We start from the raw sequence: 24,885 nt of genomic DNA on the forward strand, positions 1-24,885 counted from the left end.
ACTGTGATAGCAGTGCTGAAAAGTGATTCAAACGTAAGGGTTTTTTTTTCTCCTTCCTCTTTAAAAATCTTGTTTATTCTTTGAAAGATACATATCACACAAAACAAGGAATAGTACACCCTCTGCCTGCATGTTTTATCCATAAGCTTTCCTTGTAAGCACTAGCGAATTCACTTTAGCCTAGTTACCTTCATAGCTGGGTTTAGAGAGAACTTGGCAGGCAGGAACAGCAGTGTTTTCTCTTTGCATCTCTGCCAGCATGTTTCCCTTGCAACTACTGGAAGCTCATTCAGTCGCTATCCTTCCTTCTCCTTCATCACCTTTTAAAGTCTCTCGCTGCTCTCCGTTCTCTCACTTTGTCTAAGACAGGTGATCTTCATCCCACACACAGTGACTTCCCCCTGGTGACTCTTTCCTTCTTTCCATGATGCATTCCCTCAGACTACTGTGTTGTTGTTACTGAAGCTTCTTCTGTGGATTTGGTTTTTTGCTGCACCCCCTTTTTTAATTAGTTTTCCACTTACGGTCTCTTTTAATTTTTAATTTTGTGCAACTGAGTAGGGTTGTAACATGCAAATTAACTGAGTAAACTAGAAAAAAGCTATGCCTTTCACTTTTTTTTTGGTGTTTGACAATGAAAATATGCAAAGAAATCAAACCAAGAATCTATTCTACTGAATCTCTTCAGTCCCTTACGATTTGAGTCTGCCAATTTCTATAGCCAGTAGGGCACAAGGGAGTAATATGGCTACTATCACATCTAACTGTATTTTAATCTTCAGATTAAAGATATCCATTTATGGCTGAGTCAAGAAGGAAATGGTGTTCAGCATGAATTCCTCATGAGAGTAAAATTCATACTTTTTGGAGCTGTGAGAAGACTTCCTACCTACTGTAGTCATAGGCCTTGTGAAAGGAAGGTTGGGTGGAAATGTAACCTCCCCAAAGTGACGATATACTGTGCATTCCTCTGGTGTATGTGCCAATAGCTAAGGGTCTGCTTTTGCCCCAGCAGCTAATTATCTCTACTTTTAATGCTGGTGCTCTCAGGTTTAGCCCTCAGAGACTGTCAGTCACCTGGTGGCTTTCAATTATACATGATATGAAACTGTAAAAAACAGAGAAATGGATCCCAGGACCTTTTGCCTCGTAATTTCCCATATGATAGACTACTGTGTTGATTTGACCAGTCCCGAGGGTAGCTGTTGCTTGGCAACATGAAGCTAAACATGTCCAACTTCAGGTGGAGTATGTAAATGGCTTGCTCTTAGCAGCAAGTTTTCTTAACATCCTGATATCTTCCTCACAGAGGAAAGCTGGAGGTCAGACTTGCCTCCTGGTGCAATATAGTTTTCCTTCAGGGCAAAAGAAGGAGCGATTGAGACTGTGTCCAATACAGTCATCTGCAGGAAAAGAAAAAATTCAGCTTCTACAGGTATTTCTTTGGATGTCTGTGCTCCAGCAATGTCCCGTTTAGCAGTGGTTTAAAGAAAGGGCCTGACTACCCAAAATTCTGGAAGGAAAAGTTGGCCATTTGGATGGGTCAGTGGTTCCTTCCTGTTCCCCATTTCAGTAAAAGAGCAGACATAACTCAGTGAAATGAATGGCAGAGGGAAATTAGAAAAATACAAGTCCCCACTTGTCACAGGGAGTTCACTGTCACAGTAGGTCAGGAAGCCAATAGCATGACTTGGTATGAAAAGGCCGAACCACTGATGACAGCTTTTGAGCCACTAGCTTCTTATTCTGAAGCATTCGAGGGTGAAGGAGTGGAGAAGCAACCTCTCTCGTGGAGTTTAGTCTCATATGTGGATGATATGGCATTTCTCATCTTCTTACAAAAGTTAGCAGTTCTGGATTGGATCTTTAACCAGAGGAGCCTCATGATATCAGTATCACTAGATGAATTTACATTGGCAGAGATTTTAATCCAAAATACTGGGCTTTGTCAAAAGCAGGAAGAAGGATTTGACTAATTGATGGAGCTATTCCCAGAGTTTAGTCCATGGCTGGTATTGTAGACTCTATAGCTTTTCTTTTATTCTTCCTGGCTGTCCTGTTCTTGATCTTTTGATCCTTCATGACTGTGGCTTGGCCTGTCGTATAAAATTTATTTTTTCAAAAGTGTCTTGAATGCTTGAAATACTTGTAGATGACTCTTGCATATCCAATTAGTCATTATTTGGCCAGGAAAAATCCATAGTCAGTAACTCAAATTATTTCTCATGATGAGTCAGTTCTTCAGCCCCCACCCTATTTGTAACCTCTCTCCAAATTCCTTCCAATTTAACTTCCTGAAATTAAAACGCTAGTGCTTTCAATGCCATTGGAGACAGAGTAATGTGATGCAAGTGCAGCACAGAGCAGTACTGTGCAGGGCTGTAGCTGAACCCTGGAATGAATCACGTGGTGGCATCTCTGAGCCAGTGACCCAAACAGATACTGTCACAGACTACATATATGTATCTTGGGACCAATGAGCTTCTTACAAACAGGGAGTCGGAGTCAGGGGGCCATTACACACATCACTACTTTGCGTGGCAGAGTTGTTGCGTACGGGTCTGGCTAAAAGCCCATGGGTTGTGCCCTCGTGGACTTTGCTAGACAGCTGGGAGAGCAGCCCTGAGCTCAGCCTGGGCTGTGGCCAGCTTGCCTTTGGTACTGAAGACCACTGTTTGGGATGGCTCCGTGGCACTGCACATCGTGCTGCTGAAGGTGCTGGCTGTGTGGGGTCCTGCATCATCCCAAGGGTGGTCTCCAACGTAGTCCTCACCTTCACTATCCCTATACAGCACCTCTGGTCTTTGGAGATGTGTTGAATTACCCACAATATTACTGCAATACCATGTGGCTACGTGACTCTAAAGACTGGGAACTTTGACGTAGAAATCGGATCTTTGAGACACTTTTTAAAAACAAACATAACCCAGAGTTTTTGTTGGATTTAGGATCTTAATATACTGATGTGTAATTTCAAAGGGCCTAAATGCTATTAAAAATATCCTGTGTTAACTAATTTAAAAGCCTAATTCTCCTGACTTTCAGTGAGGCTTGGATTTTGATTTGACTCAGGAGATTATTTCTGAAAGTAAAGTTGAAATTCTCAGATCTCTCAGGTCAATATTATTTGAAATGGCTACTGATCCTTTCTGTTCAAGTTTAACACCCAGTTTTCTGGAGAGTGTCAGCCCTGAAGGGACCAATTTCTCAGAAAATGCTGAGGATCTGCCTTCCAGGAATCAGGGTCTTAAGTATCTACAAACTAAAGCACTCAAAGTCACCTTTTCAAAATGCTGCCCAGCCCCTCTGCAGATGTGCAAAGCAAACCCTTAGGGACTTCTTTTGAATCGTGTGGCTTCAATGTTTTGTGAGACAGGGAAAAGAGACAAAGTGAAATGAGTCTCAAAATAGGACTGTCAAGTTCTTTTCTGGTAGAGCTGATATTAATTTTTAATACTCCATCTGTGATCAGAAGAAAAGAAAGACCTTTAGTTCTCAGCGCAAATCTTTTTTGAGCACACTTATTTTTCATTGCAGACATTATATATTCACTTCTGTGATTCACAGACTTATTTGCATTATTTTTCTTGCTTTATGGCAGTCCAAAAAGGTCACTCTTTGGCCTTATCTTGAACTAAGACCACAAAATGCATTGTCAGAAGTCCCTCCTGAATAATCCTGCTTGGCTACTTTACATGTAGGAATAACAAGATAATTCACTTTGGAGTCTTTGAGAGGGTAAGAAGGTCCTCATGTCAGTTCTGTCTTTTCACTGCTTAAGTTTAAATAATAATGTGTGCTGATGGTAGGGTTTCGTGATCAGCATATGATATTTTGCACGTTTTTGCTGCATGTAGGATTGTATTTATTACTACCTTCATCCCTTCGTGGTCTTGTTCTACCCTCTCATGCTAGGTTCCCTTCTAGATTTGCTGTCACTTGTACCTTTGATCATGGCTGAATTTTAACTACATGAAATTTTCCCCATCACCAACAGAAAGTTTTCAAGTGGTTTCATTTCTTACTGACTAGCCTGAACAAGCACAAAGGTCACATGAAGAGCTTAGTAAAGGAAAGGCACATATTCAGTTGAATCTTTCTAGAATGGTAAGGCCTCCTCCTGTTTTAATTGCATTCCTTTACGTTAAGATAGGATCAGTTCTGCGAATCACTTAGAAGTGAGACAAGGAACTAATTTTGTGGGTCCATGGCTTAGTTAATCTATGACAAGTCAGACAAAAGATGAAAACAAAATTTAATTATCACTGGGAATACCTTTATTGAATTTAAATGAACTGAAATTTTTTAAGAGCTATAATATGTATATATATTTTTTACATTTAGTATATTTTACCAGGGAGGAAAGAAAAATCTGTGACCCTAATATTAACAGAACAAAAACCACCCACTTGTTCATTGCTTGCTTTGATTTTGAGCAGACGAAAAAAATTTAGGGGGAAAGAAATTGGCAAAACATGTCAAAACAACAGAAAGAAAAAGAAAAGAATAAGTCCAATTGTGGAGCCAGTGCAGGAAATTTAATTTTTGGAGCATGGCTAGACTGGATCACTCTGGGGGTGTCTACCAGAACACTATTCCTTTTCCTATAGTGTGCTGGTACAAATACGGGCTTAGGTCCATAAAGATCGAAAATAACTGCTGGAAGCGACAGGCAGTCCATAGAGTATTTGAGATGTACAGAAAGTTTTAGTCCATGATCTGTTTTAGGATAAACTCTTAGGGTACAGTGTAGCAAAACATAAGAAAATTCTTGTGTGGTCTTTTTGTACCACCCTCTTTCTTGTTTCTCCACCTAATTTCTGGCTCTGGATGTTTATGTACAGTAGTTTCTAAAACTGGTTCAGTCTTGTGGGTCATAAGGGGAACAAACCGAATGTTGAGATAAAAAGCACTGCTGAAAACTTTCTCTGCAAGAAAGTTAAAAGCTCCCCAAGCATAAATGTAGATGGTCCCAAATGACAGAAAGAAAGAAATTTCCCCAAATATCTATTCCTCTTAACAAATGGAGAGCTCTGAATACCACGTGTATTTTAAAGTTAAACAAATACTGTAGTCTTTTATCTGCATGTATGTTAATTTATATTAGAAATGTTTTTTAGAGAAGGAGTTCTTCTGATTTATGTGAACAGAATTTAACACTTGGAAGCTGAAACAAGAGCCCTGGTAAGCCTTCCTCACATCTCTTTGCTTTGCATGAAGCACAGTCAAGGCATGGGGGGATGAGGTCTTGCAAAGATAGGTAGAACAGGGTTTTTTTTTGTTTTGTTTTTTAAATGTGCTTATATTTTCTGTAGTGCAAAATCTTCTGGATCAGTTTGAATTACTGTAAAGTCTCTTAAAACTATATCTGCTGACTTTGCACTGAAACAGATGTGATGAGCTCAAATATTCCACTCTGCCAGCTTCCATGTGCAGGAACTAACACCTAGTGGGAGAGACCACAAGCTAAGAGGGAGCATTTTGACTTGCAGTTTACACCCTTCAGAAAACTGCTATTCAGGCACCACCACTTTTGTTTATTGTTTTATCTCCTGTGAATGGAGTCTGCAGTGAAGGAGATTTGAAATGAAAAAACAAAACAAAACAAAAAATAGGTAATGAAATCTGGCCTGGATCTGACAGATCTCTGAGATCTCTACGCTAAATCTCTCTGGCGGTAGTAAGGATCCCGAGAGCACAAGCATGTTCAGTGTTCAGTATTTAATCCTACTTTGAGTACCTGCCAAACTGACATAAAAAGAGTTTTGGTATTTAGCCCTATCTGAGGATTTCTGGATGGCTGCTGTAATGTGGACTAGCAGAAAGGTTGCTGATCAGGAGAGGGCTAATCCGTAACATGAACTCGTAAAATTATTTTACTAATGTTATTGTAGTGATTCAAGTGCAATGATTAAACCCAGCTGGTGCTCCTACATCTGCCACTCTTTCCTTAAGGAAGCAAGAAAAATTGCAAGAGGGACACAAGAGCCTAAAAAGGGCTCCTGGGCATCTCAATGCGCCTGGTTATGGTGTGGGGTAGGATGCAGACTTGGAAGGATGAATAAACAGGCAGAGTTCTGCTCCTGTCACCTGAGACCATGGCCGCTTAAGGACGCTATGTAGCTATCGACAGTGGCCATACAGAAATGTGAGGTGACTCAAAGGACGTGTGCACCACATTGTAGTAGGGTGTAAAGCTGCAGCTCTGGTCCTGGGTGCTCTGCACCGGACACGGTCCTGGACCTCGGCTGGGCATGTGGCCATGATGATGTGACTCATGGTTCTTGTACCAGAGCTCACCCCCGTTAGTCTTCACGTGGAGCTGCCTTGCACAGAGTAGACAAAACATTGTCTCTGCATCATTCTGATGAATATGATGTCAAAGCACAAAAGCCTGTTGAACTGGGGAAAAAAATCAATGCATAGATTAGCAACAATTAATATTAAATGGATACAATAACCTTGAGAAAGAGAAATAACCTAATATAATGTCTACACAACTCATTTAATTCAGGGAAATAATGAACAGCTATTCCTAAATGAGTCCAAATCAGTATTCCCAGTGTGATGAATCACCTATACTTTGTCTCATCAGTATTTGAAATGAAGTATGGGCACAGTATCATTGCCTGGTAGGGAGCATGGAGCTGCTGAAAGCAGGTGGTTGTGGTTTGCAGAATGTTTTAGGGGAGCCTGGCAAAGTGGACTTAAGTTTGCTGCTATTCTAAAAACATGATCTTAAAGTATGTGGCATCTAAACTAGGACTGGCGGCCTGAAATATGGTGGAGGGAAGGAAACACAGGATATAGCGTCTAGGCTGAAGGATGGGAGACAGTGAGTGAGAAGGCACAGGCACAAACGAAAACCTGGCAACAAGAAAAAGGCAGAAAAGAGGAAAGCTTTTTGGACTATAGCCACTGAAGAATTAGTTCTGAGGTGGAGCTCACCTCAGTGGGATGTATGGTGGATGAGGTGTATCATTCCGTACTCATAAGGGCTGCAAAAAATTTCAAGGAAGAAATCAACATTTGGGAACGTGGGTCAGCTTCTGTTTGTAGGTAGAATCTCCTCAGCCTTTTTCAATGTGAGGAATTTATCCTTATCACTTAGGTAATATTTAGGTGTTTACTGCTGAGAGCAGCCTGAAACCCTCACTTTTTCTCTTTAATGCAAAATGCATCGTCCAGGCACACAGCGAGGTTTGGGGTTAAGTGCAGCCAGAACGAACCCTCAGAGGTACCCGAGGACAGACTGGCATTCAGCGCAGCCGTCCCCAGGCTGCCGGGGAGCTGGGCAGAAGGTGAAGTACGTCCTGCCCTTTCAGAGATGTGTTTGTACTGTCTTTTTGTTGAAAGTCCAGGCTTGCCCCTGTGTGACCAGGGAAAAAAAGGCAGCCAAATTATACTCTTCTCCTTAGCATTTTATTTTTGACTCCTGATGAGCTCGGGTGCTGTTTGCCCCCACTGTTACACCTGAGATGGACTCTGAAGTCTCCAGATCTAGTAGAAGTTACTAGATGCGAGAGAAATCACCCTCCTTCGCAGAACCTGGCAGCAGAGGACTTCCTTTTCTGCTGAGGTTCCCAATCTGTCTAGCGGTGTAACCCCTTCCAAACACGGCGAGGAGTCGGTTACTTCTCGAGACACATACAGCACTCTCCTGCCCTGTCAGCCTCTTCTGTGTTTCCCTGCAGGGCGGTTTGTTCGACTACATTACCAGAAAGCACAGAGTTTCCCTACCAATCTATCGGACAGTGATCAGCATGAGTCAATGTGCTATGACTACAAGGACAGACTCTCTGCGCCCGGGGTCCTGCCAGCACAGCACCTGGGAGATGGCTAAGCGGGTGTCTGTCCTCAGAGGAACACGTGCTACCTGGAAAGGCAGCATGCTTTGGTCTGTTTTGGTCCCTAACAATGACAACAAAAAATCCCTTTCCTGTGATATGCACAGAAAAAAGGAGAATTTTTCTATATGCAGGTAAGAAAGGAAGAGTTCACATCCTACCTGAGGAAATCATCTCCCACCATACATCGCTGTTTTAAAGAAACTGGAAAAAATCAGTTTAGGGTAAATTTAATATAGATCTACCATCCAGTTAATATATTTATTGTTGTTTTGGGATCTTCTCCAGGTTTCTGTGAAAAAACTTTTCAAAGAATAGACAGAAAAGATTATTAGCTCTCCAAGTTTTCTTGTGAAAGCAAATCTTATTTTTAAGTAAAATGGCATGCCTGGGAGGAGTACGTGGAGGGGGAAGCTGGTGCTGTGTTGTGGGCTCCCGTTGTCACTGTGCTGGAGGGGTGGCAGCTCCGAGCTTCTGCACTACTGCGTTGTGTTTTAAACTTGCAGTTAAGCTGGTTATGAAATACCATTCTTCAGGCAGAAAGTTGTTTTTCCTTGTGTGCTTTTCTCTTGCTCTAGCTTTCTGTTTCCCCCTGTTTTCCCCGGGCAGTCACTCTCCACTTCAGGAGGCTTTAACGCGGGACATGCTTTAAGGAAGCTCTCATTTTCCTTGGAAAAACTGCAGCACAAAGACCAAGTGTGTCAGAGACCCTTGGTGGAAGAGCAAGCAGACCCCCGGGGGACCCCCCTTCCCTTCAACTTTTAACGCAATTATAAACCAGGCTGCAATGGGGAGGCAGGCGGGAGGCAAAGGGGAGGGAGAGCTCGTTCCTCCTCCCTCTGCTCTGTCTCAAATCCTTTTGCTTTCCAAGCTCAAATGTTAGCTGAAATCTGATGCCTGGACTGCATATGCTGTGAGACGTGGGCATGCCCTTGCAGTGCACCGGTTTCCTCCGCGACTTGGAGAGCCAGAGCCGTGCTGCGGCTCCAAGTAGAGGAGCCGCTCCACCAGGCAGCGAGTGCCACATCACTGGGTTGCGGGTGCGAGGGGCTCCAGCATGGTCCTGAGGATCCTGCTCCTCCTCAGCGGGCTGTTTAGGGCCACCGAGCTGGCCCCTCGCTGTGAACCTGGCCAGGAGACCCTAGGTAAGGCTGACGACCCCGAAAGCCCTGCTTCCTTTCTCCTCCCTTCCCCTGCAGATGAGCAGAGAAAAGGTCACCAGCTTTGAGGAGAGGGAGGTAGGAGCTCTAGCCCTCCCCTGGGGACGAGGAATGAGCTCTTTGGAAAACTGAAAACTGCCAGGGATGATATTGGGTTTGTGTTTGAGAAGCACGGACAGTAAGCAAGGCAGTGGGGTGACTCTGTAATAGAAGAAACAAATCTATGATGCAAGTGGATGTGATGCTTCCCCATCGTTGTCTTTTAAGGCCATGTCTGGATGTGTCTGTCTGTCAGTTTGAGTTCCCCATCCGTAGGATCCCCCCTTGCTAGCTCGGGAATGCAGCAGATTGTCCCGGTCTCTGGCCTGTCCTTCTAGGAATGTGGTAGTTGGATTGCTAGAAGGTGAACTTTCGACCTTGTGCGTGTTTTTCTGTTTAAGAAAATCTCCTACATTCAGCTTTAGGTCACTTATTTCAAGTCCAAAGTATGAAAAGATTTATCAGGATCTGACAGCTGTAGGGTGTGTTTTAGCTTGTTACAAGCAATAGGGAATTTATACAAACCGATTAGCTAGAAAGAAAGATTTACCTATTAGAATAAAAGTCTGGATAGGAACACTTTGATACATGGATTAAAAGTTTTTGATTCAGTAACCAGCTGACTATTAAAAACAAATCTTTTAAAAATATGTGATTTTTTTTTTATGAAGGGGGCTTAATTCAGACTACATTTATGTGGGGACAGTGGAGAGAGAAATCCAGAGTAATACCAGTATAATTAAAAGGTCGATTCCAGGAAAACAGTAAAAGAGAGGAAAACTGTTTTCAGAGGGTTCAAATTCAAAATGATTTGGAAAAAAGATTTTATAGGAATATAGGAAGGGAAAGGTTAACCTGAAATTGACCTTAATGTTGCTCAAGGAAGTTCAGCAGTACTTGAGTTTTTAAATATAAACCATAGATTGTCACTGGCATGAAACTTCTAGACAATGCAATCCATGTGCCATGTACTGCGTATAATTTGAGAGTGCTGTTCCCATGAACATCAAAGTGAGGTCTACCGTAGCCTGAAGGAATTTTATTTTTGGATAATGCTGCACAAAGAGAAGTGTTGTAGGCTATTTACAGCCAGTTACAGGAAGAGGCTTTGCGGTTTGCAACATACCCTTTCTCTGTGAGGTCTGATTCTACTCCAGGTCAAGCTGATCACAGTTTTGCTTTGGGGGATCAGTCCTGGCAGCCATGAATGTATAGATAATGGAGGGTAACCCAGTTGAAGGTGTTGCAGAATGTCCTGTAGGTGCCTGCAACTGTGCTGGCTTTATGGAAGGACTTGAGGAAAGGCAGGCAATGCAAATACATCCTGTGTGTGGAAGGGCTGGACCTCCGAACACAGCCCTACAGAGATGGCTGATGGTAGGGAGAATGATCTGCCAATGTACTTCTGTTTTTATGTGGAGTAGAGGGTGAGGAAGGGGCATCCATCCTCCGGAGGGGTGTGGGCCAGGGAATAAAGTGTTGGCCTGGAAAATCAGACACCTGCCAGACCTCTCAAGGATCTTCCTTTAGTAAGGGGGAGATAATTTCAAGTCACATGCAAAGAGAGGGGAATGCCATGCCAATCATGTTCATGGGGTAACTCTGTAGGGGGTCCCCTCTCAACGACAGACAGCAGTAGCCTATGACTGCAGTTGCAGCAATGGGAGTTTGTCCCCTGCTTTGGGGTCTCTCCTACCAAATGCAGCTGTGGAACAGATTTTCTTGGCTCACCGGAGCCGAGTGGTCCTGGAGCAGGAGAGAAACCATGAGCTTCTCTCAAGCATGAGGGAAGGGGAGGTGTCAATGCCTGACACCCAGCAAGTCTGGAGGTGGTTTCTGAAGGCTTCTGGCCTTCTGAAGGATGCTTGCTTTACTGTGCTTCATTTTTCTCTCTATTTTAACAACAACCCAAAACAAGGCAGGGCTAATGATACCAATACCCTTGCAAAATACCAATACCCTTGTGCTTTCCTGTTGAGCTATATAAAGAGATAATCCCTGTAATCCAGGCCCAGTGAGCAGTCACCAATGCACGGCGCAGGCATCAGACAGTATGTGGGAAGCTTTTTGGATGGCAGCTGGGAACCATTGCACTGGGAGAGGGCAGCTTCCTTCTCCTCAGTTCCATGTGTTGTGTATCCCATGGGAGCCAGTAAGCCACTGCCCAACCCACAGATAAAATACTACCTTGCCCTTTCGGGAAGTAGCATGTTCCAACCCCTGCTGAGTTTTACTGGCCTCTTCAGCATCTAGTTTGGGAAAGAGAAGTACAACTTGGCATGTTGCCTCTGGAAGGTGGCCAGCCTGCAGTGTGGGGAGCTAATGGCACAGGTTCCACCTCCAGTGGCAAAACCTGTTTTACCTGAGCCTGTTTTATGTGCATGTCTCTGCTGCTGACTGATGCATTTCAGTGTTAATGAGTTAAATGCAGTACTTTACAAACAGCAACAGCAAAAACAAGAAAAAGGTAGAGACAGGCTAAAGTCTAAAAATACTAAAAGCAGATGACTTTCCTTGCAGTTGGGGCCAGCTCTACTATTGTGATGCTACCAGTGGTCAGGCTAAGCTTGCAAAATAATGGAGATAACAAAATATTTCCCAATTACTCATATTCAGCGGCTTGCAGCATTTCCCTGGCTGCTCCCACTGATGGGAGAGAGAACTTTACAGTGGACTTCCGAGGAAGAGAGAGACACCAGTGTTAAAATGTGTATGCGAATCCATCCTGGGTATTTACGGTGTGAGCAAAGACCTGACAGTTTGGCAGTATTCCTACAGCACATGGCCTGGTTTCTGCAGACCTGAGAGGCAGTGGGGGATATTGCACGTGTTGGTGCAGGGACAACCTGTGCCTGCGTGACGGACTCCGGGCCGGTGCCTCGCTGCCGTCTGTGGTGCCACCGTGTGGGCTCGCGGGCTTGCACAGATGGCTTTTGCAGAGACAGGGGAGCTGGAGGCTTTTGGAGGCAAAAGGGATTCCTGATGTGTGTGCAAGGGATGCTTTCAATGAAGTTCATCCGCTGCTCCCTGTTGGAGCATTTGCAAGGTGTTTCAGGTAAATGAGATGTCCCATCAGAGGTCACTTCTGAGGACTGTAGGTTGTTTTATTGGGAGGGCTGCTGTGATGGAGAGAGCACCGTGCCTAGGGCCACCCTTGTGGGCACCCCTCTTTGCTGCGTGCTTCCTCCTCCTCCTTCCACCCACTCACTCACGTCTGTTCTTTCTCTGCTCCCTTAGCCAGAGATTGCCACCCCTGGGGTCACTGCAGGGTCTCCAAGCCTAATGAAAGGGGGGACAGGAGGGAGTAGGGTTGCAGTACAGGGATATAAAGAAGAAAGCTGGGGAGGGAAAAATCACTAGTGTCAGGGCAGGGGACAGATATTTTATTTCCTCTGGGACCCAAAATAGCTTTTGTGGCACTGGTTATTCTAAGCTACGGTATTGTGTAAGACTGATTGTATGCTGGAAAGCCAGAATGATTGAAGAACTGGCCTCACATATAGATGCTGTATGTTTCCCTTCTCCTTCTCCAGTGATTCCCATCTCCACACTGTGCGATGGCTTATTGCTGAGCAACAAAAGGAAAAGCTTTGTCTTCCATGACCTTCAGGCTGACCCTATCTGCATAGGACCCAAGCATGTTGTATGCACATTTTTAATGCTTGTTTCTTGGTGTAAAAAACTATGTCTGTGCACACGCATAGTCAGGCAGAGCCTCTCCACCTGCTCTCATGCATTGCAGCGGCATCCCTCGGGGAACGCAGAGCTGGGGCTCCTCTGCCTGGGGGCCGGTGGTGCCTGGGTGCATCCCTCATGCTGCTGGGCTGGCACCAGGGGGGCAGAAAGGGAGCGAGGTCACAGCATCCTGTGGGAAAGCCCAAGCTGTGGGAATGCTTCCTGCTGTGCCTGAGATGTGTGTCCAAGCCTTGCCAAAAAAAAAAAAAAAAAAAGAGAGAAACAAAAAACCCCTAGTGTCTGCAATGTACACACTCACAAGACAAGAAATTCCAAAGATGTGAGGCCAAACTCTTGTAAACTCGGCTTTCATCCCTGAGTCATGTGAGTTGTTCTGGATTCCCATCACTGACTGAAAGGAGAGCTTGCCCTAATATTTCTGAGTAATTATTGTTTCAGCAACACTGAACATAAGCTACATTTAACAAGGGAAATGGAATGAGAAACCAGCACTTATGTGGGGAAAGTAAGTTTATGCTGAAAATATAGTACTCAGGTATCTTTTTTTTACCACAGTTTATGCATGATTTTAATATGAAGGCAAAGTTTTCTTCAGGACACTTGTTCAGACACTTTTTGATGTGTGGGTATATAAATATTCCCCTTCAGGCTATCTAGAGTCACATGAGAACAATTCGCTCCTCAAGCTTGGATAAATGTACCACTGCATGAGGAGAGTGTGCTGAGAAGTCTTCTCCAAGACAGCTTTACCTAACTTCACTCCTGCTGCCTGACATGAACACGGCTGGGGGGCTTCATCCCAGTCTATCTCCAGGCTCTGACCTGTGCCTCTTATGACCTCTCATTCTTGTTGGGACAGAGTCGCCCTCCCAGCGAGACACTGCTGTTCTAGATCAATGGAGTTTACGCTGCAAGAGTTAAAACATAAATTTACCCTCCCCCCCTTTTTATGCTGCTGTAACTCCGTTGATTTAGTTGGCACTATTTCAGTTTTACAGGGATATAGCAAGAAACCTGGCTCCAAGAGATAATATGAGATTAAGGCATGGACTTAAAATTTCCAGTGCTGTTAAGATCTTAGTCAAGGCTGTTGGCCTGACTATCAGTCTTTTGTAACATAAAAATACCACATTTGGCTAAAACTCGAATGCCTGCAGAAGGACCAGGTGTGATATTAATTGCAACATCTTGCATGCATCTAAACAGATAAGGTTATGATAGAGGGCTACATGGACTGTGCCTACAGAGGATGGAATGACCTTTGTGTGGGAGGACTGTAGCATCTAAGATAAAAGCCTCAGTGTATCAGATGTAAGCCTCTGTCATGTGAGGTTTAACAGACAAAATAGTCAAAGGTAAGCCTCTCAGTACAGCATCCTTAGAGAGTGGGCATTCAGCCACAGAGAATGTATGATCACAAAGTAAAGCTATGCTGGGATCACCACTCCAGATCCTAGGCCAGGATGGTAGTTTCATCCTTCTTCTCCAGGCACTGTAGCAAAAATTCAGTGCTTTAGAGATGATAGCTTTAGAGGTTTCCTGACCTCCTCAACCTCCTCATGCCCAGGTCTTGTTTTAATCCGAGCATCTCCCAGAGCTAAGCTGATTTCTCCTTCCCTCACACACCAGACACTGAAATATGGTCCCTACATGCCTCCGCATCATCTTGGTTCACAGTAAAAGCATATTCAAAAGCATCCCAGCCACATGTGTAGTCCAGCAACAGCCTTCAGCTAATTTGGCAATTGCAGGGTGATTCTGTTGTTTTCATTTTTTTGTGTTTTGTTATCCCACCTGGTAGTTTTCCCCTCACAACTTGGAAAACATCTCAGCTGAGGCCAAAAAAGCATTTAGTTTTAGGATTTTTTTTTTTTTTTTCTGCTCAGATCTTTCAATCGCAAGGACTCCCTGGAGTGGGACCTACAATCCAAAGATACATTTTGGGGTGGCACCGGACAATCCTGTTGCTGGAGGCACTGAGACAGTCAGCAGGGAGAGACAGGCAGGCAGCAGCATTGTTCCTTTGCTCTTCTTGGGCTTTAGGACTGCTCAAGTTTCATCCAGACAACTAGGAATAATGCAGAATTTCTCTGAGGTTGTCTTTGACTTGTTGCTTAGTGTCTGCAGATTGTCACAGATTTTGGCCCAAAAGTTTGCAGGTTGCATGAACTTCCATCGCCCACGAGAAAAGCTTCACCACCTCCTCATGGGCCCCGAGACTGGCCCACCAAGAGAAACGTTTCTGGAAAAGCCAGGCTGCGGCTGTCACTGCTGCGGGAACAGCTTCGGGGAAATCAGGGACTCGATAAAAATGGGTGTTTAATAGAATGCCAGGAAGCGGGTGCGTTAGAAAGAAGGATGATTAATAACGAACATTGGCTTCTCTCTTCCCACTGTGATCTTGCTCTTCAAAGTGAAAGCACATTAGACATTAATCTCTTTCAGGTGCTTTCAGACTTCTTCATATGAAGGAGCAGGGCTAAAAAGAGGCTTGTCTCACTGCCCGTATGTCAGGATCCTGCATACCACTTCTGTCCCTGTTTGCAATCACATCACTTCCTTGGGGCAGTTACAGCAATTGCTGAAGTGGAAGATTAGTAACAGGAGCACAGTCCTGTACTCACAAAGTCTTTGATGTGTCCAGAAAGAGGAGTTAATCACATGGGCTGCAATCTCCCCTCCTCCTCTGTGTGGCTGGGGAGCTTCTCCCCTGCACGTGTGTTTGCATTACTTAGCTGCCTTCTCCCTGGGGATTCTGCGTGACCATTTGCTCCCTCGCTGGGCTACCCCATCACATCGTTCCTCTGCCTTTAGCCCTGTCTCTTGTCCGCTCCTGCTGCACCTCCAGCGGGAGGTTCGGGTCCCCCAAAGTATTCCCTGTGCCCCTGTCGTGCTTGTGCTCGTGCTTGTGCTCGTGCTTGTGCTCGTGCCGTGCCAGGAGCAGGTTATGGAGGCAGGCTCTGCTTTGCTGTCTCCAAGTGCTGTTGCAACATTTTGCAAAGGGGTGCAACCCAGGGATATTGCATGTTGTTGTTTACAGCAAGTTTTGTCTCTTCAGTGTTACAAGGTAGGTTTTCATTGCAAAGACTGACTAAATGAACCGTGTAGAACAGCAGAGAGAGAGTAATACTAATAGAATCAGAAATTGAAATGCTTTGTTTGGAAAGGCAGTTTTATCTATAAACAATCTGAAATGAATACATATGTCTTCCAGATTAACATAGTATTGTAAGAAACGCAGGAATCTGGTAGTGGGTGTGTTTGTGCAACATAGATTATCTAACCTTGTTCGATCTGTCAGTCATAACACTGCAACTGTGTAAGCCTCACTGAATGGTTTAGATAGTCTGGATTTAAGATTGGCCCTTGGGCTGATGCCATATCCACAGGCACTCAAGTCTCCTTTTGGCTTTGCTCTCGAAACGGCTACCAGCCAAGCCGTGGCACTGGGAGTAGCTGTTGAGCTCCATTGTCCGATTTAGGGTTAATCACAGCAGCCTAGTTCTCTCAGTGCTGAATCATCAAGGGGAAAAAATGTAAGCTTGGCAGTTAAATACGTATGTCCTGCATTGTAGATTTTCAAGCTTGCCTTTGCAAATTAAAACCAGAAGGGTATATTATAGAGAGGGCTCAGAAAGCTTGAAATGGCTTTTCTCCTCTTCAAGAAGTGATTTTTATCCATAATCTTAAATAAAAGCTGTACTACTGAAAGGACTTTTGTACCTCTGGTGGAATAGAGAGAGTATAAAAACTGAAAAGACTGTTCTGGATCCGGAGGAAAAAAGTTCTCTCTATATTAACCTGTCTGTGGATGTGACTATGAGGAAGCAGCATTGTCTTCCTCCCAGCCCAGAGAAGTCTCTGCTCAAAAAATGGAAGAGGTTTAGGTTCTGTCAAGCATACCAGAAGCAGGGATTGAAGCCTGTCAAGCTAATCTGAAGATCTGAGAAACACTCTGTATATCATTGCCTGCAGATTCTCTCAGGAAAAAGAGAACGATGAAGCTCTTGCAGCAGGCGTTGCCGGAGCTTCGACAGAACCAGTGGGCACAGGGGTTTGCTGGTCATTTTGCTGGCTCCAGGGCTGCGGGAAGCGGGCATGCAGCTGCAGCTCTGCAAAACTGGCCTCGCAGAGGTCTCTGCTGTCTGCTGTATAGGCAGGCAGGCTCTGGCCCAGCTACGTGCATCCACACTTATAAATAAGTACAGGCACTGGAGAATTATCTTTGGCCCTTGCAGAGCCGCACCCTCCAAGACATATGTGAGCATTGGCATGAGGAAACAGGAAATGTCCAAACACCGCATCAGCACACATACACATTTAAGACCTGCTCTATAACAGAGATTTTCCCTCTTGCTTTTATGTGCATTAACTCCTGATATCCTGAAAGCTCAAGCTGCTTCACTCCTGCATGTTTACATGGCAGGGATGTGGCTGATGAATGGGTCACAGTAGCTCATACCGGGCTGTGGTGGAGGTCGCAGGTGCTTTCTCACAGGTCTCCTCTGCGTACAGGGTGCAGGTCGGAGTCATGTCTGAGTAGAAGTATGGTACCAAGGCTTCTCTGCTGCCCTTTGAGGCCACAGACTAGACATAGCTGGCAACAGGGTGGCATGCTGCAAATATGCAGGGCCTAGAGATTTAGTATTGTGGGGAAGGAGTCACTTTTGCCAGCTAATCAACAAGTGAGACTTAGTAGCTCTAAGCTTATGAGGAACATCCCAGGCCAAAGTAAATGGCAAAGCTTTATCCTTTGACTTTGGTAGAGTTGTACCTGCTTATCACATGCTGAGATATGCAACTCAAGTTGCTATGGAAAGGACATTTGTGGAACTGAGTGTGGATTTGGGTTCCTCATCTGAAAAACATATCTATCATCTCCAGTCAACATGTTGTTAGTGGGTAATAGCCGTATTGCCTAATGAATTGCTTCTCCTTGTAAATATTGTAAAAATAAAGTATAGGGGATAGGTAGCAGACAATCTGAAACCAGACCTGTCTTTACCTCTCTTATGCTAAAGTCTATTCTTGCTCACAAAATGATCCAGTTCTCTAGTGAATCCAGCTACAGGATCTGACTTAGCAAATTTTCACATCTCTCCCATCAGCTGTCTGTTCCTTCATGGCACCTTTCCTTCTAGCCAACTGGGCAGAATAAGGCATCTGCTGAAAGCAGCAAGACTGCTGCTTTGTGGAGGGCCAGAGCAGAAGGAAGCAGCAGCACCATGCCCAGTTCCAGCCTGCTATATTTTCCCTTTGGTTTTCTCTGCTTGTTCCAGCTGTTGCCGGAATATGTTTTCCTCCAGCTGAATAAGCAGGATACTGAGACACCATTGGGAATAGGTTTATGCCACGTATCAAACTGACTGATGGGTATAGCACTCCTGCACAATAATAGGAGTCTGGAAAACTGTATGCCTCACTTTCATTATTTGATCGGTATATGTCAAGAAGATGAACAAAAAGGACATTTGTAGCTGAGTGACAGAGCCAGCAAGAGGCAAAGGTGACTCTTACCTTTGATGAAATGTGAGCAGTCACAGAAAGACCATTCATACTCCCCAAAAGAACCCACAGAGAGCTTCACTCAAAGCCCATGACCCTTTAGCCTAAAATTAGAGTAGCTACAATACTGTCATTTTCTGTTGAAGACAAAACAAGCATCAAACATTTCTTAGCCACCCTTCAAGGTAATGAAGGGGACTTATTGCTAACAACCCTGATTACAGCCAGAGATAATGTCATCCTGCTCGTTGGGATTCGGCTCAGCTCAAGCCAGTCCCATCCACACCAATTTTTCCCCTCTGCATGAAACATTTGGTTGGCTCCAAACCTGTGGCCAAGGCACCGTGCAGTTGTAGCTGTGATGGTGTAGACATAGCCGGATTCAGGGAGAGAGTGACGTCCAACTTTATGAGCAGGAATAATTGGAGGAACTCTTACTAAGAAGTGATCACTCCTTTCTGTTTCCACGCTAACACTGTACAAAATGTTATTCTCTGATTATCTCCACCTTTAAAAGTAGATAGATTATCCAGCTGAGCTGAGGCCTTTTTAGAAATGCCTTGACCTCAATAACTCACTGAGGGGATTGTGCCTAAGGGAAACACATTGAAATCCTATGACGGAAGGCACTATTCATGTACTACGTACTGTTTATTACTATTAGCACGATGTACCAAGCCAGAAAAGAAATCTGTATGGATATAATTTTTTCCAGCTTGCTGGTTACCAGAACTTGCTGGTGTTGGGGATGGGATGTTTCTGACAGTTCTGATCCCTCGTATATTTTATGAGGTAATGTGGATCAATGACAATTCAGAATATGGAACCAGACTCATTTCCAGTTAAACATCTCTCTCCAAGATAAGGTTCCAAGGTTAAATTTGCTCCCGTTGTCATGATTTTATTTTGGCTAAGGAGTGATCAACTCATTAGCAACAGACATGCAGATGATTACATTTAAACAAATACGTTGGGACTAGAAGTTTAAAATTTCTATAGTGCAAAAAAAGGAAAACATAAATATGGTTTTCTGAGAACAAATGCTCAATTCACTGAGCAAGAAGCTAGCTGCCTGTGCCTCCAGTAAGAGTCGTTAGGAGTCGCAGTATAGCTAGATCTTCAATACATCACAAGAAAAACGGACCCTTTGGTGTTTAAAAAGCTTGTACGTAACTGCTTAGCTTCAATGAGTCATTGGTGAGAAGAGCGCCAATACTTATTTTAGCATCAGTATTTTTCTTTAGTCGCCAGAATTAGAGAAAGGCAATATAGAATCATGGGCTACAGGAGCAAAAGAGGCCTCTCCTGGGTCATCAGATCAAGTTCCTTCAAAATTGAAAGAGCTTCCTCTATTTGGCCTAGTAAATAAAATGCAAAGGGGATCTGATTGCTCTCTATAACATGAGAAAAGGACATGCACCAGAGAGTTGAGAGAGCTATTTAAGCTAAAGGACAGTGTTTGTACAACAACACACAGATTTAAAGTGGCCATGAATACTTCTAGGCAGGGAATTAAAAGGCAATTTCTAGCCATTAGAGGAGTCAGCTTTTGGAAAAGCGTTCCCACGAGAGTGGTTGAGGAGGAAAAAATTAGTTTTAAGATGTTATTAAAAGAATTATGAAATGCAGTTACTAGAGTGCGGATGAAATAGGATGGGGAAGAAATATGTCCCCTCATATCCCCCAAAGGCCTAATTGCTTTAGGAGAAAGATATGCACAGAATTACATGGGACTGATAGATTTGTTAGGCCAAGATCCATAAAGCATGTTGGTAGATACCGGAGGACTCAGGTGTACTTTTAGGTTAAACTATGTTCCTGAAGACCTATATACTCACTAGTGAATTTTCCTAGGCACCTAACTTACAGCTTTCAAGCATGCCTAGAGATGTTATCAGGCTGGCAGTGCTGGGCAGCGCTCTGTCTTTCTCAAAGAGGGAACCAATTCCTCAAACAGCTTCAATGTAGATGCATGAGAAAGTAAAGTCCTCCCTTTTTAAGGTGGGCCAGATCCTCTTCTTTTTTTAAAAAAAAACAGAGAAATAACATGATTGGAAAAGGATCTTTAGTTCTTTTGTAATACAATAAATCAAGGATTAGAGTTTTCATTTACTATAGTTTTTAGATTCTCCTTCAGCCAAAGGACTTCAGACATATCTCCATCACCATTACCTCAATACCTGTTTTGAAGCTGCTCAGGACAGCGGGGAGGAACCCAGCTTCCAACTTGCCTGTGGAAGCCGAGTCATTTTGGAAGAACAATTCAAGATATTTCAAGTCAGAGAGAGTAGGCCTCTGTCACCGAGACCGAAGGCCCTTATCTCAGCATCCCTGTGCCTAAAGTCTCTACTGGATTCAGGCCTCTGTCACCAGAGTGTTTATACACAACAGAAATGATTATGAGGAGCAGCCAAACTCACTCCTGTGCAATTTCAGTGACATCAGTGGGATGTAACAGGATTCAGATTTCATAAACAGCACATTGGAAACTTTTCTTTTGCTCTAGGTATCGATATAATATTTCAGTTATTTTCCCCTTCTTATTCAAATCTAATAGCTAATACCTATTTGCATTTAATGCAAAGTCCAAACATGTAACATATGACAAGAACTGAGGTGTTAGGTTATGTGATTTCCATGAACACAAAGGAGCACAGAGGAGCGGTGGCAGGCAGGGGAGCTCCAATAACCAAATGAGAGGAAAGGGAGCGCCCTGCCCCGGCTCCTCCCAGGGCTGTCACAGGAGGGTGATCAGCCCCATGGGCCAGCGGTGACACCCGTTAAGGTAAGTCAGTGCAGAGGCTCCCCAGACCACATTAGAGGCTGGAGGGGGTTTCTGCCTACTGGTGTACGGGACTCATTATGGGATGGTGAGAAGAGCATCTGGGGATTCTACAAGACTTGTAATGGGATGTTTAGGGAAAGGACCACAGGTGGGGAAAGGAAAGGATCAAGGCAGTTTGGGGAGGAGTAAGCATGGAAAAGCAGAGGGATAAGGTGATAAAAGGGGCCACCTGAATGTAAACAGGTGGCTGGTCAGTCTGGCCATGCCCTGTGCCTGATCAGCACAGTATGCCCTATCTTCTCATTAAATTCTTTTTTCGAACTATTTTCCTGGGCGAGTCTGGGTGCATGTGTGTGTGTGTGTGGAGGCCTGAGTGCCAGCAACTGGAGTGGGACCATGGGTCACAGCTGCCCATGTGTCAGGTGTGCCAGCAACTGGGGACAGCGGCATGCAAGCATAGCATGCTAGTGTGTATGTCAGGTGTGCAGTCACTAGTGAACATCCAGCTAGATTAGCCAGTGAGTAGAATAAGAAGTTGGGAGCCTGGGATTACAGCAGCCCTGAGTCTGGGCCAGCTACTGGAGTGACCAGAGTGGTCTGAGTTTTGGTACTGGAGGGACCAGGAGGTCCAAGGCAGCTACTGGAGAGACCATGGGGTCACTTAGTGGTGAGGCTGTAGGTCTGGACCAACTGCTAGAGAGACCAGCGTGTGTGTGTGTCAGGGTGTGAGGCAACTGGGGCAGCTCCTGGGTAGATGGAGTGTCTGAGCCCAGTGACTGGAGGCATCCACATTGTACACATGTATATATATCTGTGTATGATTTCCACCAAAGCGTTTTCATCCTGATTAGCCAGAGATGGGAACAGGATGACGCTTTTGGTGCTGTTCGTGTTTGTGTGAGTGCTGTTTTCTACCCGCGTGGCTGGTTGTGTGCACGTGTGGTGTGTGCGTGTGCCTATTGGGAACACGTGCTTAGCTGTGCTGCCGGCTGGAGCTGGGGACACAGAGCTGTGGCAGCCTTGCCTCCTCTGCACTGCAGGATTGGGCAACACCTAGCATGAGGTATCATGGGTACTGCTGTCCCATAATGCTTTTGTTTTACTTTTATTTGCAGGTCAGTGCCAAACTGTACAAAAAGGTATGATGTGACTTTGCTCTCTCTCCTTGGGGAATCTTGAAACCTTAAGTATTTCTTCATTGTTTCCTGCTGAGTTTTCTAATGTTGTTGCTGTAGCTGGTCTAGTCACTAGAGAGATGTTCTCCCTACCACAAGGCAGGATTTTGCTGTTGTGACATTAGTATCATTTATAACCAGCTGAAGACATCAGCAAGAGAATGAGGCACAAACATGGGCCCACTACTGTAATATCCAGTAATTTTGCAAAAAGAGACATATCTCTATTACTTTCTTTTCACCTTTGAGCAGGTTGAAGGTATTACAAACATCTTTTGTTCCTAATGATTCTTAACCTGATTTCTTAAGGTAAACTATATTTATGAGAATACACGTGTAAGCACATGGACCTGCTTGTTTAACAGTCAAGTCCCATTTACCTTTTGAACTCTTTTGGCATTTTCAAACTTGACAGACAGGCTAAAGTTTCAGAGATATTAAATTCTTACAATTTTTTTGAAGGCAAGCAAAGGAGACAGATATCCTAATGATACCTTTCCCACTAAGGAAAAGGCATCAGTGTGATCACACATCTTATTAGAGAACCCATACTAAAATGCAAGGAAAGGGGAGAAAGAGATAGGACAAATACACTTTATTCAGGTATCTGCATTTTTACCATATTAGACACAAGCAAATTCACACCTCAACAAGGGATTTTTCTCTCTTGTGGATTCTCTGGTGTTTAATGAGCTCGTACTGTAGTCTTGATTTAAATCATAAGATTTAATTGAGCATGAGATAGTAATCCATTAGACACCAGGATTAATTCATTTTTCTGCTCTCCAAGCTACATGTTAAATGAACTTCCATGTGGGCCAGGTCTGCCTGTGTTTTCTGGCCAGGGATCTGCCCTTTCATTGGTGTTCAGGTACTGAATTAGCAAAATAATCTTATTTCTGGAGCTGTGCTAATCAATTTGAAAATCCCTGGTGCTCCATAAAATTGTCAGATATCATTTGAATTCTGAATCAATCTCCAGACTAAGAATATTTTCTAGCCTCTTTTTATAAATGGTTTGGGACATCAGATTCATTTGGGAATATAGCAAACTGTCTATCTGTTGACAGAAGGAAAAAGAAATTTATTGAATATGTTGTTTGTTAGGTTGTCATTGAACTGATTCTTGCATTCAGAGTGTTGATGAAGCAAGTTATTTTTCACGTTTTTCTTCTCATTTTTTTCCTAGCAAAATGTGTGGACATCTCCTTAAGTTCTTGTACTGATGTTGCCTATACTCAGACAATGTATCCTAATTTACTGGATCAGAAGTCTCGACAGGTGATAGAATATAGCTCTGAGTATATTCTCATAAGCGTCCTTCACAACTTGCTTCAGGGAGAATGTAATCCAGATCTGAGACTCCTGGGTTGCTCGGTGCTGGCCCCGCAGTGTGAAAAGGACAAAGTCATAAAGCCCTGCAGGCACATCTGTGAACACCTGAAAAAAAATTGCCTCCCTGCTTTTGATGCAATAGACATGGCTTGGCCCTACTTCTTAGACTGTGATCGCTTTTTTGCTGGGGAAGAAGAAGGATGTTTTGACCCGCTGGCAAAGCTGCGAGGTAAGAACGGAAGCTCTGCTGACATCTCTTACTTGACTAGGTGGGAAGGTCTTGTCTCACTGAACTTGGCATGTCTATGACACAAAACCTCTGAGCTTGTTGTCTTTATGGACAGCCGTGAGGTGCTATTCATTTTGTCTCACCTATTTGAGATACTTAATTAAACTGTACTCACGATGTACCTGTTTCTCTCCCTGAAATGTGCACACAGGGTACCAAGATGGCCAGTTCAGATCCAGATATTCAAACTGTTGATACCTGCATGCAGCTAGATATACTCTGCCCTCTATGATAGCTGTCTAAAATATTTAAAATATTTTATTTAAAAACTGAAATTTTAAGGTGCTCATAAATTCATGACAGCTTAACAAGCTTAATAGCTCATTAAAATAATCTCATTTGTGATTATTGCAGATTTTTGTTTAGAGGAAGAAGATCCAGATAACTGAAGACAGCTGAATCATCTCAAAAATAAATTTGTTCCACTGGATTCAAAGGCAAAAATCTGTACATTTGTGACTGAAATGTGCTAGGCATTTTATTTTAATGTATCAAGGGCTAAATTACAGCTAGAGATTGCACAAAATATTTGTTATTGTACATATACATTAGTCTGTTTTTTGCAAGCAAAATATGTCACAATGAACAGTGTAGAATGTATTACATAGATTTAAGGTTTCGTTTGCAGCCGTAATTTCTGTAATTCCTATTGGAATATTACTGGAAAAGCGTATTTTGTGGAAAAGTACATGCATTTGTACAATCCTGTTTCTGAGCACCGTGATTTTTAAACAGTGTCATAATTTTTCTTTGTAGGAGAACCAGAAGTTGAGGAAGATTTGCCTTCAGACTTGCCAGCAACCTTTATTCAGTTCAAACACCATTCATATTCCCAAATGGTGAGCATTTTGAAGAAGACTGCTTCTAGATGCTCCCATATTGCAACAACTTACAGCATTGGTCGTAGTTTTGAAGGGAAGGATCTTTTTGTGATTGAGTTTTCAACCAAGCCTGGACGCCATGAACTGCGTGAGTTTTATCAGTGTTGATCAGGTAGACTGCTAAATTACACTTCCTAAATTATTTAGAACTTGTGAGAAGGCCTCAGATACAG

The 24,885-nt window shown here is 43.7% G+C and overlaps 1 protein-coding gene across 1 annotated transcript in view; it reads left to right on the top strand.

Moving 5' to 3' along the window:
- The first annotated feature begins 8,703 nt into the window (after nt 1-8,703).
- The window catches only part of CPZ (carboxypeptidase Z), a 39,330-nt gene continuing 23,148 nt past the window's right edge, over nt 8,704-24,885 (top strand). The window contains exons 1-4 of the mRNA XM_026122014.2: nt 8,704-8,992; nt 22,148-22,171; nt 23,397-23,771; nt 24,588-24,800. Coding sequence (XP_025977799.1) covers nt 8,905-8,992; nt 22,148-22,171; nt 23,397-23,771; nt 24,588-24,800 — 700 coding nt within the window. The 5' untranslated portion in view covers nt 8,704-8,904. The remainder of the gene's footprint in view (nt 8,993-22,147; nt 22,172-23,396; nt 23,772-24,587; nt 24,801-24,885) is intronic.

Source organism: Dromaius novaehollandiae, chromosome 4 (genome assembly GCF_036370855.1).
Source record: "Dromaius novaehollandiae isolate bDroNov1 chromosome 4, bDroNov1.hap1, whole genome shotgun sequence".
Classification (NCBI taxonomy): domain Eukaryota; kingdom Metazoa; phylum Chordata; class Aves; order Casuariiformes; family Dromaiidae; genus Dromaius; species Dromaius novaehollandiae.